Genomic DNA, 21,219 nt, shown 5'->3' with positions numbered 1-21,219 from the left:
AATATTCTTCGAGAAAATATGCATACTACTAGCTGGTAAATACAGTAACATTTCATTTGAACCTGCAATTTGTGCTTGAAAATTTTATAGGGCAGGCTGAAAATCGGCATTTTTGGCTGGAGATAACATGTCTTCAATGCACTCGCCCTCTCCTAGCCCTGGCAAGACAAACGCTGCTGCCATTCAGGTCAGCAGGTGCATGCATGCTAACCAGTCAAGTTTAATTTACCCGACAAGGTCCACTTTCAGAATCAAAATAATAAATGTTTTGGCCCATAGAATATGTATGGGCACCAGCTGGGATCTTAGGTCAAGATCGAATTAACACAGATATACTGCATTTTCGACTTATCCCTGTGTTGCACGGGCACTTCTCACTGGTTTTGCATCAAGCTTTCAAGACTGTCAAAGCCTGTTGAACTTGAATTAGTTATGTAACTGCTAAACAGCAACTTTTATACTTTTTGCAAGATTTCCATAATCTGATAATACTACAATTGTGCTGCCACCATCACCAGTGAGAGTTCTATAGGCCCAGAACTTACCAGCTATGATACTTATTGTAAAAAAAGCGAAATATGCACTTTTCTTGTCATAGTGTCCTAAATTATAAGTCTTCACAATAATGTGACATAGTGCGCAAGTATGTTTTTACTGCGGTCATGCATCTCGTGTGGAGGTGTTTTTAAAGGGAGTAGATTTCTTTGCCTCTTTCGGTCATTTTCGTGGTTGGTTGGTGGTCAGACTCTGCAAAGAAAACTTTCATTCATTTACTCGCTCGCTCATTCGTTTGCTTATTTGTTCATTTGCTCGCTCACTCATTCGTTTGTTTTTGGCTATTCACTTACACTGACAATCAATGTCAATGGTTTGTGCACAATTGTTTCTGCACAAATGCAGAACGCTGTCCTGGCTCTGCCACCAAGCTAGGACAGCCTTCTGCTCTCCTTTGCTGGCAGGAGTGTTTTGCACACTCCCGCTATAAGCTCACTAATCTTGCTGCTAAGACGCTGTGTGTATGCACTGGTCTGAACGGAATGGACAGTAAATGTCAAGCTAACATTTATGATGTTTCACTGGGTACTGATGACTAATGCTAATGGTTACCTGTCAGTCTCGCCTCATGTACCATTGAGGTGCAATGCCTCCAATGCCACTCACTAGCGGCGCTCCACATCACGGCATCGTTATGGGACGTCTGGTAGTTTACAGGGCACCCTTCCTTCTGCCCAGCAGGAGCGAGTTTTCTTGCATGCTGTGTCACGCCAACATGTTGCACCAACATATAGTTTGAACGCCACCCGAGAAATTCAAGGCAAAGCTAATCATTGCCATCGCTGTCGGTGCCCTTCGGGCAAAACTGCTAATTTATGGGGTTTGTTTTTCTTTTTTGTCACTGAGAATGAAATGTACATTGATTAAACTTTCAGAGATAAATGCTTTATGAATAAACAGCCAGATGCATTAAATTTAAACTACTTGAATTAGTTCATGGCATTACTCATGCCTGAACATGAGGCATTTTGCCCTTTCTTTTTGACAATAAGACCTCACCTTCGTCAAAGCTAGTGATCCATTGAGTTCAGCAGCTGCTTAAACAAAATAATTTAGCTGATGTAGTTAAAAGAGCTCAGTAAAACAATTCAATAAATAAAACACTTCATAAATTAAAATAGCTCCAAAAGCTTTCCAGATTCACTGCAGTAATTTGCCTTTAAGCACCCCATAAGGATAACTAATGGCCCCTGATGGGCTTGAGTATGAATACGTGATGCCTTTTCTATTAACTGTAACATAATGAAGTGTGCCCGCGAGATATTGCATTTTTGCTGATTTCCTTTACATTGGTTCTATCTTTACCATAGTATTCAAAGGGTAATGGTGCACAGAAAAAAAAAACTCTGTCAAAAGTAATTTAGGTGCACAAGAAGCCTGGCCAAATTAGTTTTTCTCTTCTTTTGGTGAAGTGAATCTTGGTAAAGCAAATCTTGGTAACGCAAGTTTTCTTTTTTTTTTAGAAGAAATTGCAGGTGGTCAAGCTCGCTTTCGGAGATGTTTGGCACGGATTGATCCATATATCGCTAGGCAGATACAAACAGTGCGTGTAGTGATGTCTCTAGAGAAACAATGTGTGTTTTGTCTCTACATACATGGGCAATGTTCTTGTGCCGTGGCATTCATGAGTTACCTAGTTTTGCATCTACTCGGCTTTCTTTTTTTTTTGACTAGCACCCCCTGCCTGCAGTGATGCGCCAATGCGCATCCTCTCGCTAGTGCCAGCGAGCCGTGCCACCTTCCCTTTGGGCCTGAGTTATGCTGCCCATTATGTGTTACCCCGAGTAGCCCTCATCGGGTAAGTTGTGCTTTACTTGGTCTCTACTGCCTGATGCTGAAAGCCCACGCAGGTTGGGTCTCACTGCAGACAGTGTTTATGAGCTAGGCAACGGGCTCATCACGTTTGTTCGTTCTTGGTGCCTTGATCTGACAGTGCATGATTTAAAAGAAATGGAAAAGACATGCAGGCAGGTGCACCTAACATCAAACTAGTGACCTTGCTATTTCAAGTCATACATTGCAACCACTACGGCATGGAAAATTTTCGCAAATGAGCAGATACTAGTACTTGTACCGGGCAATAACATACATGACTTGCCATCTGGCATTGAGAAATAACTAGGTAAAGAGTTACACGTGAGTGGAAAGAGGTCACCAGCAAAAAGCAAATAAATGTACACATGACAGTACCACAAGGTTGATTGAGATATGGTGCCTTCAGCATTGGTGCACATGCTCTGTAGCACTCTTGCTTCACTTCGCTGATGTTTGCATTGCACTGCACACATATCCTGTGCCGTTCATGTGTAGCCTGTGCCACGTTATCCTGTGACAGTCACAGGTACATGAAGCAACTGTGCAACAAAAATGCAGGGCCAGCACCCATCTGCAAACATTGCTGGGTTATGATGTTGCTACAGCTGACCATTTTTACCCTTCTTTCTCACCATCTACAATGACAAAATGATTTTTTGGGGAAATTTAGAGTGTGTTTTCAGCTAAATTGTAATGACATAATGTAGGTTAGCAGCCGCAGATATGCTGAAACAAGTGGTTTCCCAGAATCTTTTTTTCTTTTTTATTTCCTTTGTTTTGCAATTATCACCATCTCATCCCTGCGTCCTCCTCAAGAAATATTGGTGAGATTCCTATGCCATCTTGATGTTTGCAACAAACTTTAACCATATATCATCACACTGCTAAAAACAATGGCTTGGTAGCGGTAGGAAAATCTTTACAACATGCATTAATGGCTCATGCTGAAAAGGTTAGGAGAAAATGTGATTATCTTAATTCAAATAGTGACTGTTCTTCATCAAAGTGTGTTCTTTTTTATCATGATTTTACAAAGCTCCCAAAACAAATGTACAGCAACAACCTGAAAGATAAAAAGGTGCAGGGGAATTGGGTAAAGGGGGCATGGCACAAAGGTAGGTTTTAAGCCACTTTGAATAAGCAAGGATTGAAATGCTGGACATCATTTGATACGCATTTATATAATGTTTCTAAAAAAGTGTGCAGCGAGCTATATATGACATCACAGTTGCCCTTGAAAGTTACATTTTGAGTTTTCAATGTTTGCATTAAGTTTTTGCTATATTTTCATGTTCATTGACTGTCCTTTGATCACTTCACGACAGAATAGTTTTGTTGCATTATCAATCATACTCGTTTGAAAGTCAGGAAACTAAGTTTTCTGCATGCACTATATGATTGCAGCTCTTACGATCAATAGTCTTCAAGTAAACATAGCGCAACAAACCACTTGTGACTTCATGTCTTATCAGCCAATCCATGCGACATTATGTTTTTATTTAAAGAATAGAGCATATGCTAGCATATACTGTGTAAGCAGATGTCCGGTGTTTCAGCAGCACTTGTAAAAGCACCTATTCGTAGTTCAAAAGCATGGCTTGCTTAAAACCTCAGAAAGTTAATGGTGCAGCTGGATGAGTTAATTAAACAAGCTTATGAGAAAATTACTGCTACTGTCATTTAAAGCACTTGAGACCTGCTTTTTGATCTCTCAATCATTTGTGCAGTGATGCTGCCCACCGAGTGCACCCAATGGCAGGTCAGGGTGCGAACCTTGGCTTTGGTGATGCCCAGGAACTGGCCCAGCTCTTGGTTGAGTCTGTGTGGAATGGAATGCCAATAGGTGAGCTATTGATGTGCTTGTTGATCTCTAGCTACTTCCTTGCCTTATTTTCACATGTACTGTATTTACTTGTGTAAATGCCACACATTTTTTTTTTTTTTTACTGCGTGCAGGCCTTAGACAAGGCAGGCTTATGGCTGCTCTCTGAAGCCTTGAACTGCACTATGTGTGTGACGTTTAGTGAAACTTTTTTTCTAAATTTTTACTCTCCAAAGCGGGGTGTAGGCCTTAAACGAGAGTAGCCCTTATACAAGTAAATACTAGGGCTGTGTGAATACTTGAATATCACTAAATGGAATCAAATAGAGAATGTAAGTAATTCGATTCCAGAATGAAATATTTACTATTCAATTTTTTGAATATTCAATATACAGTGAACTCTTGTTAAGACGAACTCGGTTAAGCCGAATTCTCACACTGCATGGTATCGTTTGTTTGGTTTTCCACAGACTCAATGCACAAAAAATCCGCTTAACACAAACCACCTCAGACGTGCTCTTCGGTTAAGACGAACATTTGGAGTGGCCACCACCGCTACCGATCCTGCATATTAGGGTGCCTTGATGTACTGCGCCCAGGGGTGCGTGCATCGGGGCACCCTACTGGAGGCCTGCAGCACACACAGCGGCGAAAGCAAGAGGAGGAAACAAAAAGAGAGCGAGGTTTCACCTTGTGCATGCGGGTGATCGGCAAGCTTATGGTTGCTTTAGCACACACGAAGCTATCAGCCCTCGGTGCGTCTAAAATGTCCGCATCGCAGATTCTGTTCAAGACGGGGCTCACATAGGTGCACCATATGCAGCAGCTGCCAGAGTTGAACACCTCTTTCATTTGCTTATTAACTAAATTGACAAGAATGTAGTCAGCTTGCATGGGTAAACATGAAAACATCACACACTATGAGTGGACGCTCGCTGTCAAAATGCTGGTGTGAGGAATTGCGGCAGCATCAGCGAGCAAAGTGACCTTCGCACTATCTATTGCTTGGATGTAAACTGTGCAATGAGAACACAGTGCACGCAAAGCTACGAGCCATCAGCCCACCTAGACTGTGCCCCTAAAGCTGATCGCTTTCAAGATAAAGCCTGTGCAACCGCGCGCTGCCCAAGTACAATGCCCTCCTCCCTGCCCTCCCCGGTGCCACGCGTGCGATGGAAGACGGCGCACTCCCTCCTCCCCTTTCCTCCTTTGCGCACACGAGATTGAGCCACTATCATCGGCTCACCATCACACACTTTCACTTGCACACACAGTGTACGGCACGCGAGGACAATGTCATCACGAGACGAACCCGATATGTCCATATTGCAAACAAAACATGTAGCAACTGCCAGAGGAGGTCAACCCAGCATGCCTCTGCCTACCTTCCTCCTCTGTGACACTTCACCTTGTTTGTCTTTCCCCACTTTGCTCAACATCACCTAGACTTTCCTCTAGGTAGTATGGCTTTGCCCTGCCCTCAGCGCACTTCTTCGTACTTACGCTTGCTCGGAGCCTGCATCGATGACCTGTGAGGCGGCAGATGCCTGCTTGAACTCCCTAGTGAACTTTTTCCAGCAGCACGAATGCTCAGAAGGACTTTTAAGGTCATTAGGCGAGATGATGTCATTTGTGGCTGCTCGCCACTTTGCACAGAAGTGCCAAACGTCCATCACGAACTGGATGAAACCAAGCAAGAGTACCCACTTGAAGGCAGTTTTCTATAAAGTTCAGCTAAATGAATAATTTTTATGTCATTCTTCCCCCTTGTAAGTCTACTTCATTTGCTGTTTTGAAGTAAGATATCTGGATGCACCTGGTCATGTTGCCAATTATTCTTCTTATTAGACTAACAAATTTTCATGGCCCCTTTGAGTTTGTCTTAAAGGGAGTCTACGGCATTCTGTGTAGAGGCCTGCACAGTGCCACATAGTCGCATGCGCCACATAGCCTATCATACTCGATGCCACCCAAGCAAGCATTTCCCTCCGTTTTCGCCGCAAAAAGACCGCCGAGTGCGTAGCAGACAGGCTGTCTCAGATGACTCAGTAGTGGAATTTGTCACTGCAAGCACTCACCTACGTCTGCTTGATGCAGGGATCGCACATACAGTGCCCGAACGCTACAATTTACAGAACGGCTCCACATCAGCCTTATACAAGGTTCATACAGGTCGACAAGGTCGATCAAAATGATAACGCGGCGCGGACAGAGGGAATGGCAACAAAAGCAGTATGTATTTCACAAATTGTGAACGCATGTGCAAAGATTGGTCCAATTAACCACAGAAAGGCACACAGATCGTGTTAAATATGTGTTGACGAACTTCACTGCTTCAACAGCCGTCAATCTAATCCACATGCGCAATCTCAGGACCAATCACTGATGAGCCACCCATATGAACATATAAGCAACAAGCATTCCAAGACGGCATGTGGCCTGTTGCCACATCGACCAATGGCGAATTTTTTGCCCGGCTAGACTGTCTAGGCTATTAGGCCTAATTGGCACCACTTCATTGGCATCAGTGACTAAGGTTATGGTTTGGTGCAGAATCAACATACATCTATCACAGTAGCCACGCGACACTTGGAAATTTGACAAACCACCTCGCAAACAAAAGTGAGTGCACGGGATGTCAACAAAGTTCCGATGTGAGAACGCTTCATCCGTAGGACATCCGCATCACGTCCCAGTGTCCGTGCACCATTTTGGAGACAAATAGGACATCCTATGGATGCCCGGTTTTGCATATCGTTCCATGGACGTCCCAAGGATATCGCACATGGACATTTTTTGGCATACACGTAAATCTTTGTCCTCCAAGAGGCTGTGTCTGAGTTTCTTCGTAACCGAATTATGCAGTGATGCTACCACAGCGCCGAACTGCTTTGATAGGCAAACCCTGCAAATCCTGCTACATTTCGGCAATATATGAGAAATCTGCACTCACTTTGACCCGAAAGAGATGCTGTGGCTTTCAAAAATGGAACTAAGTCATCATACGCTGTTTTACCGCACCAACAAAAGTGACACGTGGACCAGCGGCTGCATTAGCTCAGCTGTGGACCCCGGTCAAGCCTCTTACTGCTATCATACTGCTATTTCTTCCATGGCTGGTTGTCTATAATAATACTTTACACCCCGATGTGTGCAGGTTACTTAGGCGATGGGACAGCCTTACTTAGGCAGCAATGATTGATTGCTCTGGCGCCAAGCCAGACCCTGCTCTCCTCTCCTGTATGACCAATGTAAAACAGTGATCGAAGTTTGAGATGCTGCATGGGTGTTTCGCTAGATTTTTTTAACATAACGTGCACACTGGCGCAGACGTGGCGGTCGTTAAACATTTTTCTGTTATTCAGTTCATTGCCTGTCCCCCACTTTTCTTGGCATGGCGATTTCATGGCGTAAGAATGGTATGCGGCCGCTACTAAGATTCACAAAATATCGCTGCTAGCTGACGCAGTGGCAGGTTGCAGGTCATTGCAGCAAGGTGCCCACAAGTATGTTTGGACCAGTAAACTGCTTCGGTTTACTGGTTTACACATGACTAAGCCTCTCTTTTATTTAAATGCATAAGCATTTCTATGCCTACCCAATGAGGAAACCCACATGTTCACAAGATGATTGCTTTCAAGATAGAACGCACAGCAGCTAGCGAATTGACTTTTGCGCAGCCTCTCGCTTCAACGCGTACTCAGTGGCGAGAACATAGCGCACAGGAAGCTATCAGCACTCGGCATGCTCTGTCCCCATTGCAGATCGCTTTCAATATGGGGCCCGTGGGACCAAGCCATAAGCAGCCACTGCTGGAGTACGGTTGATCACAGTTGTTCGCGGTTGATAATGGTACACATCGAGAGGAGGCAGCATCATCGACCACGCACTGTTCAAATACCTCACGTACTACAGCGCGCACCAGCCAGTGCTCATCTTCCACCAAGCAATGGCATCATCCAAACGTACTATCATATAACATGAGTTAACATTGCTACTACTTGCTGTTACGTTTCGCCTACGACGCGCGGTATAGCCGGCGCGGTGCAACGGACGCCGGGGCTTCGTTTAACGCGGCGGACATTTTGGCCCGTTCGGAGCTGCCGCAAAGCCTCCCCGCCAAGCGCGTCCAGGCGTGTTTCAGTGCCACGTGTCTTCGTGTGTGCGTGTGTGTGTGTGTGCCCACGCTTGTCAAAGCGCGGCAGCCGGGGAGAGGAGCTTCCCAAGTGTGAAGCGAGGAGGTCTGTCCGGCGCCGGCAAGGCGGATGCGTCACTACACTCGTCTCAACTTGTCTCTCAGCTCGTCCGTGCCCCGCCGTCACGTGGTCTCGTCACGAGGCCTTCCTCTTGCCCTCAACTCCGAGAGTATAAGAGCAGCTGCCCCCGGACGCCGGGAGAGAGGCTCCGATTTCTTCCTTTAAGTTACGTGCTCTCCCGTCTCTCCACTTCGGTCGACCTGACCGCCCGCTCTTTTGCGATGTTAGAATGAACAAGTTGTTCTGTTACCAGTCGACTCATGCTTTGCCGGGACCTTCGGATGCTTCCAGTTGTGCCCCAGGCCGCCAGGCCAACGCTACCCTTGGGGCTTGCGACCCATTTGCAACAACGGGCGTCAGCGCTGAGATTGCAACAACTCGTGCCAGCGGTGCGATTCCAACATTGCCTTTTCTTCATCGTCTCATGCTGGCCTTAGTTAACATTTTGGTGTTGCAACCACGCTTCTCCGTTTCACGATTCTTTTGTGCTATTTCTCACAATTATACCAAACACAGCAGCATACGACAAGGAAACAGCAGATGAGTTGTAGCGAATCCTTGCACATCATTTAGATAACTTCCAGACGAGATTCTGCATGTAATCTTTTTTTTAACATACGAAAGTGTTCTACGCCGAGCTCCACCAAAAATTCTTGCATGTACGAACATCACGGAAATGACGTCACAGAAAGAGCAGGCTAGCACCCCGCATAATGATGCCACTCTGCCATTCGTGCTAAGCTTTGTGCTCCGATCATGTGTGGTAACAACGCAGCTTCACCACGTGGATTCTCTTCCGCATCAGATTGGCCTATGACGCTTGGTTACCACCTACTACGTCATTTACAGGGGTGCCAAATAACTATGCTGCTGCGTTAAGCACAGCAGAAAAGCGACGTTGACAGGTGAATGTCGTGAAATTGACCACGTTGGACCAGCGAAAGACATGCCGGTGAGAAGCACAATGCATTCGTGCGTACCAGGCGCGCACTACCAACTGTGCCTCGTATTCATCAGTTACCGGTCTGCCAAATGCACTTCCAAGCAGGGCCAAAATGCTGCTGCCTTCGAAGAAGCCGCTCGGCAACAGGATGCTGCATGCGAAGTTAAACTGCGAGAAAGCCTCCAACCCGCAAATAGGGCGCCTTTTGCAGTTGCAGACTGCAAGTTCATGAAGCGATTTATGGACAACCCTTTCGGCTTCACTTGTACAGTTTGCGAACGCCTGTGGTTACTGGCAAATTTGTGCCGTGCTCTGGTGTGTGCAATGCTGTGTCTCTGGAAAATGTTTCCCGCCAACAAGTCATTCAGCAACTTTCACTTGTGTACCAATTGTTGTGTATCCCTGTTCAGTGGTAGGGTGCTTGTGATGTCTACTTGCAATGGCTTCATATACCCTGAACACCCTACCAATCTCTTGCTTCTCTATGGTATTTCCAAGCGCTTTATATCGCTCAGAGTGCTGTCTATGCAGATAGGACGCCTGCGAAACACCTTTGGCAACCTCTGTATCGTAGACCTGGTTGTTAACGTGCCGGTTGACGTTAAGACAGTGGTGGAGTCACTGCCAAGGCACTTGGAGGATGAACAAGCCATCAATGTGCACATCGATGCACATCAAAGTAACCTTATGGTCTTATATTTCTAAACAACCAACAAAGCTGCAACTGCTTCTATGAAGACACATTTCACTTTCGTGTTATGACCAATACCTATGAAAGAGGGATCAACCAGTCTTTTTTTTTTCAATGTGACCGTTCCATCATTTTAAATTGTAATTTCACCGATTTCGCATTCTTTATGTGTTCATAAAACTAACCCGAGCCTGAGATGGACTCTACCGCGGTCGCCAAAATTTTTCAGAACAAAGAAATGAACAGCTTGCCATTGCTAAAATGTGCGTGAAACACTCACCCACGATTCAAACCTGCATCAGCCAATAGAAGTGCTGCCTGTGTCCGTGTGGCAGCAGTAACGAATTACGACACTCATTTAATTTTTTGTTCACTGTTTTTGCTTTATTTCCGCATGGCGAAATACGGTGATATGGTTATTTGAAGGTAAGACTTCTCCTCTTTAATATGGTTTCAAAATGGCAGCACTGCGGAAAGTTGTAGAAACGTTCGATTTTCTCAACTTTTACACCTTTATTTCTCGTATTTCTCCACATGATAAAGGAACCCTGACAATCTCGAAAAAAAGGAATGAGAAATTTTGACAGGTCAACCGGAGCAGTGGGTGGTAAGCGCAGTGTGGTAGGCAGTAAACCCGTGCTGTGGGTGGGAAACCGGACCAGTGGACAGTAAACCTTAGCGGTGGGCAGCATATTCATCGCCGCACACCGTGGGGAGAACCCTGAGACTCGTGTAACAGACTTGTACTTGACACTTGTAGGAATGACGCCTCCTCCTTGGCTGTTTCACAACTTGCCTGTGAATGAAAAAGTTTGTGCCACAAATTGCACTTTATTTGTAGTTATGCATACAGATGCTTCTTCCCAAGATGTACGAGATCGCTGTACGAGTTTCACTTGTGCTTGTTGACTTGTGCAGTGAGCTTCGACACGCTTTTGCGCTACGAGACGCTACGTCAGCGGCACACTGTGCCCTTCCTGCTGGCCATCGAGGCTCTGGTCGGGCTCTATCGTTTCAACTTGCTGCCTGTGGTGGCAGCCCGCAGTGTGGGGCTGCAGCTCATCGACGCCTGGGTTGGTCTCAAGGTGCGTGCACTGCCGGTCAGCTCACGCGGTTGCCGCTCCATTTGCTCAGACTTCCCCTAATGCCTGCGCGAATCTGAGCCTGTAAAAGTCTGACTGGATCCGAGCGAGTGGGGACGCATAAAAGCTTCACAAAATCTTAATGGCTCAGGCTTGTGGGCACCAAATGCAAAAGTGGCTACGAATTCTCCAGGGGCAGCCAAAATGACTCTGTGGTCACCTCAGGCACTCGCATTTTTGTGTGGTGATTGACATGCCACCATCTAATGGTACAATCAGAATAACCGTAACCACCGAAAAGAAGAAATACTTTGCGGAAGCTTTTTAGCAATATAAGGGAAGCACCAGGCAGTTAACTGGAAGTGGGCTTCACCCCAAACTTCCTGTGACTGGAATTTGTGCTGACAGCTCTGGCATATGCGAACCATTGGTGTAAGTTTCATTTGCTTTGCGTCACATGTGTGAAACCAGTGCAGCCGGAGAGCTTGCATTGGTCTGTCTCATTTGACTGTGCTTTCAAAAGAAAGCAAGTTGCGTGCCAGCCTTCTTATTCCTTGTCCTGTGTTCCTGCTCTAAACCAAGAAATGATGCTTGCTGCCTGTCAGTCAGTGTTGACCGAAGGCCTTTAGCCAGAAACTGTGCACTCAATACCGAAAGTCAGCAAGGAAGAAAATGGTTTTCTGTTATACTGCCTGTAGGCAACACTCGTCCTTAAAGGGTTAATATAAGCTCTGGCGAGAGAATAATGTGATGTAGCATAGAGGCACCCTTTTGCTGCAGTGCAAAACATAATTGTTTTGATTTTGTTTCTCACTAAAATATAGACCCACTGGAGTACTCAATATCCATTTTATTAGCCACAACGTAGCTAATAGTATAGTACTGGTAGTAATTAGCCAGTTTCATGCAATCCAGCCAAATCTGGCAATCTGCTACTGATTGCTCCTGCAGAGTGATAGCAACTAGAGTGTGTCATTCTTGGCCAGTGGAAAATGACTTCCTGCAGGCTGGTCTTCTTTTTTTGGAAAGAAATTGGGAAGGATTACTGGGAAACTGACACAGTGGTGTCTGAGCTGTGGTCATTGGACATACTTTCTGCAGGTATTCAACTCTTAGCTAATTAGCTCTTAGCTTATGTACACTCCTTGGCAGTCAGCGGATGTTTTCTTTTTCAACATTAGTTGACCAGTCAGCGGCGACACCTTGATGCTTGATGTTCGACTGCTTGTGATGCTTCATTCTCCTGCTTGATTCTGCTGTCTGATGTGTAGAATTTATTGTTTGACCTTTTCTTTCAGGAAAGGATAGTTGACCGTGCGTCATATTAAGCAAGATTGCGAGCATTTTTCTTGCACGAGCATATTGTACAGGTGAGTACAATTTGTTTCTTGTTTTTTCTCTGCCAGAAGCAAACTCATCAAGAATATCTGTGGCACTAGCTTTCCAAATATATACGAATAATTGGTGGAATCTAGAGAGAAGCTGGGGTGGATAGCTGGGTCTCTAAGCAGGCTAGAGAGAAGCTGGGGGGGGGGATAGCTTTAGTCCCTTGCGCCAAGATCAGACTACTTTAGCTTTCTCGCCGCTCCCATCTGGTACTTTCGCTTACCCTTTTTAAGCACTGCTATGAAAAATGTAAAGTGTATTTGCACATTTTTCTAGGCTGAATTTCCAATAATCATGTGCTTCTAAAAACAGTGACCAAGCCCCAATACAAGCAAGACAGAAGTTCACTTGTAATTGGAGGCTTGAAGTGATGAGCAGTGGTCAGACAAGGACGGTCACTGGAGCCAGTGTTTCGACAAGGGGCCTTTCTTCGTCAGGAAAACAACTGTGTTCCATAGCAGCATTTCAATGCACGCATAGCTCACTTGCCCCAACCCTCATTTGGCGAGAAGGAGGAGAATAAGCCTGTGCGTGGGGTGGGGTATAGCCACTTTCAAAGTACTGGAAAAGAGAAAAAAAGGACAGGAAAAGAAAAGGGAGGGCGGGACAAAGGGAGGTTTGGTGCCCTGACAGAAAGGGTAAAGGGTATAGGGATACTGGTGTTGGGTTCTTTCAAGAAGTACAGATGAAAACTGGAAACGAAAAAAGGATTTATGCGTATAGGTGGATGCTGCCAATCAAGTGTGCATGGTTTTATAAGAATGTAGAAACTGCACATATCATCGGTCTAAAATTTGGGGGGGGGGGGAAGAGAGGGTGGGTGGGAGGAGGGAAATCGGGACAAAGAAACTTTTCTGCCCCTCTCCTGCCCAGGTTTCATTTTTCTTTTTCCAAATTCTCTAGTGATTATATGCATAATTCCTGCCTTTTCAGAGGACCAGGCCCACTGGATTGACAATGCCTACTTACATGGGTAAATTTTTTTCTGTTTCTGGTTTTTATCTGCACTTCTGGAAAGAACCCAACACCAGCACCGCCACCTGTGTGACTTTATATCACAACACCGAGCCTCCCTTTGTCTCTTCTCCTCTCATTTTGAGTCCCGTTTATCTATTTTTTTAATACTTTGACATCAGCTACCCCATGCCATACACTAGCTTATTCTCCTCCTCCTCCCCCATTTAGGATGGAGGAGGGTGAGCTACGCATATATAGAAAGGCTGCTAATGAAAGCAGTTGCTGCCCTAGGGAAGACAAGTCCCTTTGTCGAAACGCTGGCTCCAGCAACACTCCTTGTTCGACCACTGCTCAAGGCCCCAATGCAGTTGCACCTTGATACAACAACCTAATTTAGTGAAATCTGAGATATTTTTTTTTTCATTTCCTGATCTTTTTTCGCCATCCATTTTTTTTGTCATGAATTAGTGAAGTAATTTTCATTCATGGTGTCAATTTAACAAAGTTCTTATGCATGGCACGCATAAACCTGGAGCCTTTGTGACAAGCAGAATTAAATTAAAACATTGCCTGGCCGTGTATTCGTTTTCACATGTCCTTTAGCCCACACATGTTTCTGGCAAGTCACTAGAATTCCAACCATCAAAGTGACCACTTTTTCACTGCTTCTCCTTCTATGTACCGGCATAAAAAATGGGCTGAGTGTGTCCTGTCACGCCTGTCGTGCAGCAGGAAAATGGGAGCTGAAAGTGGGCTTAAACGATTACGAAAAGAATATGCATTGTTGGCACCACCACCTTATCCACCGCTGCGTCATTGTAGTTGGAGGAGCTCTGCTACCTGGTGCAGGAGCCCAGCGGCTATGACATTGCACTGCTGATCACGAGTTCTGATGGGGCTGGAATGGAACAACGCCCGTCTGCCGTGCATTTGGCTCATGTAAAACAACCCCAGGTGGTCAAAATATGGAGTACCTCGTAAATCAGATCGTGCTTTTGGTTCATAGAATGCCAGAATTTGATTTAGTAATTAGGAGCTCTGCTGTCGAGACACCTGAGCTTCCTCATTGAAGGGCGTAAAAAAAAAGAAGAAAAGTTGGCCAGCAGCAGGCATTGGGGCTGTGTGACAGCACATGGCGTCGCTGCAGCTTTTTGACGAAGTGAAGCACAGCTGAGGTGGGAGAGTACTGGGTTGATAACTGAATGCACCTTTTGTTATTATACGCATGCTTTGGGAACCCTGACAGGATTTTACCTGACCTCTTCAAAGCGTATATACGTATATCATGTTTCGCTAAAACACCGAAATATTTGTCTCGCAGCATATAGTGGTCATTTGCAAATAATTGCTTCTAGCTGCTGTGCTGTTGAGTAGCAGTAAAAGCAACTTATGCGAATAATGTAGAATAATACAGTAGAACCTCGTTCATACGTTTTGGAAAGAACCGCGAGAAGAACGTACTATCAGGGAAAACGCACAATCCGAAGTAACTAAAATAAATTTGACAGCCTCAACTATGGTTGACATCTACGCAATGCGAAGCGTCGCGCGGATCGTTGCGGCACGCGGCGCCGGCGCGTGTGGAATTGGTGGTGCTCCGGCGGCCCGACACGCCTTTCGTTGTTTTCATAGTAAGAGGGCAGCGGGAAACCGAAACGAAATCGAGCTTGTGGGCGACGCCGGAATGCCGCCGAAGCGAAATGTGCTGCCCACATCGCGCCCGCCTGCAGCAGGGAACGGCGGCGCGTTTCGGTCATCGCCTACTAAAAGCATGCAGTACGCTTCCAATGGCACTACGCACCACGCGCTGTGAAACAGATAGGCGAAGATGCTTATCGCAACCGGATTGGCGGCGATAGCTGTGAGTGCGGCGTTCGACGACCTGGGCGGAGGTTCGCTGCTACCGGAATGAAAAGCTGTGCGCGCCGTTGTTTTCACATGGGACGGGGTGGCGAGTATTGCGGTTAAGCTGCGGCGGCTGTCGCGCGTGCCTCGCGCATTTTCTTGTTTACACGGGATCTAGCGGCCGGAAAACGTATCACACGATCACATTTTAGCGACGCCCTGAACCTTGTTGCCGAAAAATCGTGTTTTCAGGGAACGTATGAACCGGTCAAAAATAACCGTAATTCTGATGGGTAATGTTTTGTGTTTTCGATTGCGAACGTTGACGCCGGGAGAACATACGCAACGGGAACGCATCAACGAGGTTCTACTGTATGTCTAGTTTCAGTTGATTGAGTATGTTTGCAATTCACAGTTTGTCTTTCTGTCACGCCTTCTTCAAGTTACATACGAGTGTGACCGAAGGTGACTTTCCAACTGCGCACCATTTCCTTTTATGTGTCCCACCACTACTGAGTCATTTGGCATCGTAGGCACTTCTGGGTTTATTGCTAAAACGCCGGCCCCTACCTCCAAATACAAATGTAGAAAAGCGCAGCAGCAGTGTTGTCATTTTTAATGGGCACTAAAGTCATATTCATTTGCAAATGCGAAGAAAATTTGTGCCAAGATGCATGGGGTAAAAGCTTTGTATGAAGTACCTAGTCAACCTTAACTGAAAACCATAAAATCTTTCTTTTCAACGTCATTCTGGATTAACAAAATTAAAATGTTCTGAAACTAAAATATGAAAAGAATTGTTTTTCCTTTCTTTTCAATTCCTGATTTTTTTGTGTGTGGCTTAGTTCCAGTTCAGAACTCTTCTTGTTTAGAAACCTGTGAACTATATTTTGCCACTGGAATATAGAAACCTCATCATAATGAGAGTTATGATGTTTCAAAGATTTTTTTGCCAGTATGAATTTGCATAGCTAAATTCAGTTGTAAAAAGCCATACATTTAGCAAAAGAAGTTTCTTGCACTGTGGCACCTTATGTGCATCTGCCATTTTATGTTCCATAATAAATTTGCATGCTTGTAAATGGTGCTGAAGCACTCGGGTAAGAGCTCATATTTCTTGCAATTAGAGAATATAAAAAATTTGGCAAAATGGATTAACATTGTACTTTTACACTGCTTTGCAGAAAAATTATCACATTATGTGTTGACATGTTGATTCGCTTTTCTATTTTTTTGTTGTTTTTTTCAGAATGGTTTCATGTGAAAGCCAATGGTTAAATGTCTTTCATAAATGATGAAGTGTGAATTAAAAAAATGGTGAATTACTGTTTATTGTGTTGCTCATTTTATTGTGATTGTACAGGTTTACCATAGCGTGGTTATTTACAGTAAAATCACGCCGGTACGGTTATGGCCAATGTGAGCTGAAGTGGCTCGCTTGGCCAGAGTTCATTGAGTGCATTGTTAAAAAGATAGGATGATCTTAACGCTCTTCTGCTGTGCCATTACAAGTGATGTGAATCTGCAAGCTACAACCACTTGCAGTAATGCAATGAAACGGTCACAATTTGAGTTCTATTACGGTTGAAGCAATAAAGCATGCACTGCAGTCTAATTTTGATATAACGAATATGAATATAATGAATTAATTGCCAATTTAACGAAGTAAGTCTGTAACTTCCAAATTTGTTTCGTCGATATTAGCTTCTATGCTTATAACAAATACAGGGTACAACAGAAGTGTCAAATGCGACATTGTTATTCCAGCAGAACCTTTTGTTGGACTAGTTGGTGCATGTTACTGAAGTACTAAAGCGCCAAACAGACGACACAAGTGTCCGTGTCTCTTCTTGTGTCGTCTGTTTGGCGCTTGAGTACTCCAGCGACATTAATATGATGTTCGACGAGTCGAACAGAAGGTATCTCCGTTATATTCTATATTCGTTTTAAACATAAGGCAGATATCGGCAAAAAAAAAAAAAAAGTTAGTGACGTTTCACTTCGTGAATGCGGGTGCATGGGTGCTATAGCGCACCCGATGCTATCGGCCCTCGGTGTGCCTAAACACCTACACTGTCCGCATCACATGTCGTATTCAAGACAGGGCTCGTGCAGCCACGCCACATGCAGCAGCCGCCAGAGTAGAACGCCCTGTTGTAAACATTCGCTTACTATTTAAACTACCTAACACGGTATTAGCGCGCACAGGCAAACAGCAAGTGCTCGCACTCGATGACGCGGACACTCACTGTCAAAACGACGTCGTGAGGGAACGCGGCAGCAGCAGCAAGCGAAGCGACCTTCGTGCTGTCTATCGCTTCAGCGCAAACTCAGTGTTGAGAACGCAGCGCACGCAAAGCTAAGAACTGTCGGCCTACCTAGACTGCCCCCAATGCAGGTGTCTTCCAAGATAAACGCGCGCGCGACCAAAGTACAACGCCCCCGCTCCATCTCTCCCGGTGCCATCGTGCAACGCGCGTGACGGAATACGGCGCGCTTCCTCCCCTTGCGCACGCGAGATTGAGCCGCCATCGTACGCGCACCGTCGTGCACTTTCACTCTCGCATAGCATACGGCGCCCGAGTACGACGTAACCACGAGACGAACCCACCACGTTTGCATCGCAAAGAAAACCAGTAGCAACTGCCCGAGCAGGTCAACCCTTTCGGTTGACCTGCTCGGTTTCTCTTTCGCGACGCTTGGCCTCGTTTCTCCATCTCCACGTCGCTCAACATTACTTATTACTTTGCCGCGCACTAAGCGCGTTCCTTCGTACTATCCCCGGCGCGCGATTTTCTTCATCACTAGGTGCCTTCTCCATTCTCTTGCTTGGCTGCCGCAGACAAACACTGCCGATTTGAAGAGCTGGATAATTACGCTTGCGTGTAAAATCAGTCAGGTTAGGCGAAAAGAAAAATGCGAGGGGCTGTCTCTGACGGGCCGGCAAAGGGTCACCTGCGGATTTTGATGGCTCGTCGGCAGCTTGCCGTGCGGATACGAAGCACACGCGCTCGGCACCGCCGCAAATACGCAACCGTGCAGCCGATGTTATCATACGGCATCGGCACGTAGGCTTGCTGTTGGCTTGGCGTGGTCTGCCGCCGCCGCCAAGCTTTCCGGACATGGAGGGTACCGCATGCGAATCCGTGCTCCGCTACGGCCGACAGGCTAGCGCGGTCGTCTGGCCTCATGCTCGATAAGTTCGAGTGCGAACATATATCGATGGTGAGTTTCCCGGCACGGTTTGTAACCAAGCTAATGCGTCGGCGGCATGCGCTGCTTAGGCCTCTAGGTCTAACAAGCGACGCCTCGTCGGCAGTAGGCAACCAAAGTTGCGGTTTCGTGCCTGGTCGACATCGCGGCAACTTTGTTCACGCCGCCATGTTTTCGGCATCTACTAGCGCGATGCCTGCCCGAAACACCGAGTGGCATCCAAAGTTTCGGTTATTGCCGTTACGCATTGTTTCTAGGGGTAGGCAGTGGTGCCGCAGCGAAGTCCGAAAATCGCGTCTGAAAATCGGTCGGCAACTGTACTTGACATTTTCGCTGCGAAAATATATATTTCGAGGCGAGCGTAAACAAAAATTTGCTCCGCTACAACCGATACTTTGTCGGAATCCCGCATTTTCGATTTTGTTACAGCAGATTCCATTGAATTAAAGCAGGGCCTTTACTTCCTATACCTTTACTTTATTATATAGGTGTTTACTTATCTAACAGCGTACTTACTATTAGGTAAGATAAGAAGCACTTACTTCTAGTGAGTGCTTAGCGCACTTCATCTTCCTCAACCGTACACATTCATTATCTCTTCTTGCCGGCGTGTTCGCTGGCCACCGCTCATGTTTAAGAGAATAAAGGTCGCCGATTGAACAGCGGTCTTGCATAAGTGGTGGGTATGCTGGATACGTCCGGGTTGTAGCAGGATCGTCCCGTCCGAAAGTATCGCATGCGCGCCGTTCATCGTGTAGGCGGCGGCGGTGGCAAGCCCGTACGATGTGTCCGCGTATTGCACAGTATGTATAGTATAACAAGTCCGTCGTCGAGTACGATAGGGCGAATAAATATCGCCCAGCAAGAAGGCGCGCTGTAAAGGCAGCAATGTAGTCCGGAACAAACGCGTTCGATGCAGGAAGTATAATATCTGGAGCCTTGGCCGCAACCTCTGCGTATATGTGGTGAGATTAAGGTCCGGGGAGTTGACGGTGCTTGCCATATACTCCGATTCGTTCCGCACAATGTCACGGAGGCGAGCATTCGAAGGAGGAACGTGGGTCGCCGACAGGCAGGACGAAGCCTGGCAAGACAGACAATTGCTCACGAATTGCAGCCCTTATCGGAGTATAGCTCGGTGTCATTGCTCTGAGGAGAGTCAGCAGAGTTGGGCGGTAAACGTATACCGCCAAGGCACTGGCGCAAGTAGTAATTGATGTCGGCAACGGTTGATGGACTTTTCGCGGCCAGTGCGTTGAGTGCAGTGGATCCAATTCCCTTGAGAATGTGCCGCACGCGTTCAGCCTCGGACATGGTGGTGTTGACGCGGTCGGCAAAAGGGCGAGAAGGTATCCAGTATAGAACGTGTAGGATTCGCCGATGGCCTGGACACTCTCGGGGAGCTTCCATTTTGCAACTTGCACCGCACAATGGGGACTCCACAATGTGTGGTGCGACAAGCCAAACATTTGCGACTACAGTTAGGTAAAAACTGACGTAAGCTAACTTCACCAAGTAGTACCATTGGTTGGAGGCACTCACTTTGGCTTTGATCCAGGCTTCGACGTTGTCGCGAAGTCCATCGGATATGTTTATGTCTCACCTTGCGGCTGTACAAAGTCCACTGGGGCGTGACAGTCGGTGCCGGGACCGCCAATCGCGCCAGTTTCCACTTCTTGTGACTTGTACGATCGTGGGGAACTGGGCACAAGCAGAGACCCGAACAGAGCGCCAGGGAAGTAGTGTGGACAGAGGACCTGGAGACCCAAGAGCAATCTTCACCACTGATGTAAGACCGTTGTTCAACCGGCGTTCTTTGTTCACTAAGGACGAGCGGAAGAGTAATGCAGATGAGGCAGATGAATTGCATTAAGTGCTCACAATATTTATCTATTTATTTACTCATTTATTTATCCATTCAAAATACCTTACATGGTATAGAGAGCACACAATTGTACGAATCCGAAGAACACTTGTTGAACCAACGGCATATGGTTTGCCGTCATGTGGCGTTCCCTAGAGCATACTTTTATATTCCTCTTAATTATTAAATTAACCAAGATCAACTACGCAAAACTTCTAATGTTCACTTTAGGGTCAAGTGCGTTTCGTTGCGTTGTAGAGGGGATTCGGAAACGACCGATCCAATTTTTTGTGGCTACGTACAAGCTGCGTGGCGATTTTTCTGGGCGTTTAAAGAAAGCCCGCGAAATATGAAATATAACTACGTGACAGCGCTCGTGCGCTATCGTATTGCAGCGCTCTCAATCGTGGTTCGTCCGAAAGAACCGTGCGCGCGGACCGTGGCGAAGTGAGCACCCGCGGCCTTAGGCATCGGCTTCACAGTGCGTCAGCATCTTTGGCGGTGGCGCACAGAAAGGAAGCGCCGTCGTCCTTGATAAGCGATAGGCTCGACGCACGGTTGAGACCGCTGCAATACGATGGCGCACGAGCGCAGTCACGTGGTTTTATTTGATGTTTCGCAGTCTTTCTTGAAACGGGCCGAAAAAAAATCGCCGCGAAGCATGCGCATTGCCACAAAAAAAAAAAAAAAAAAAAAAAAAAAAAAACTGCATCGCTCGTTTCTGAACCGCTTCTACAACGCAACGAACGTACTTTTCTCTAAAGTGAATGCTAAAAATTTAGAATAATTG

The 21,219-nt window shown here is 46.1% G+C and overlaps 1 protein-coding gene across 5 annotated transcripts in view; it reads left to right on the top strand.

Annotated features, from left to right (window-relative positions):
- The window catches only part of Coq6 (ubiquinone biosynthesis protein COQ6, mitochondrial), a 37,411-nt gene extending 20,710 nt beyond the window's left edge, over window positions 1-16,701 (top strand). The window contains exons 10-16 of one of the 5 annotated variants that reach the window (XR_008613208.2): window positions 2,230-2,353; window positions 4,098-4,213; window positions 11,001-11,167; window positions 12,463-12,534; window positions 13,484-13,523; window positions 14,330-14,461; window positions 16,602-16,691. Coding sequence is in view for 2 of the 5 variants with exons in the window: in XM_050181311.3 (XP_050037268.1) it covers window positions 2,230-2,353; window positions 4,098-4,213; window positions 11,001-11,167; window positions 12,463-12,492 (437 nt within the window). In the remaining 3 variants the exon portion in view is untranslated. Of the gene's footprint in view, window positions 1-2,229; window positions 2,354-4,097; window positions 4,214-11,000; window positions 11,168-12,462; window positions 12,535-13,483; window positions 13,524-14,329; window positions 14,627-16,601 lie in introns of those variants that run through there. The other 4 variants (XR_008613207.2, XR_008613206.2, XM_050181311.3 and 1 more) reach the window with 4 other exon arrangements.
- Window positions 16,702-21,219: the final 4,518 nt, after the last annotated feature.

Source organism: Dermacentor andersoni, chromosome 7 (genome assembly GCF_023375885.2).
Source record: "Dermacentor andersoni chromosome 7, qqDerAnde1_hic_scaffold, whole genome shotgun sequence".
Lineage (NCBI taxonomy): Eukaryota > Metazoa > Arthropoda > Arachnida > Ixodida > Ixodidae > Dermacentor > Dermacentor andersoni.
Note: the sequence above shows the minus strand (reverse complement) of the source record. Positions and strands in the feature narration are given on the sequence as shown.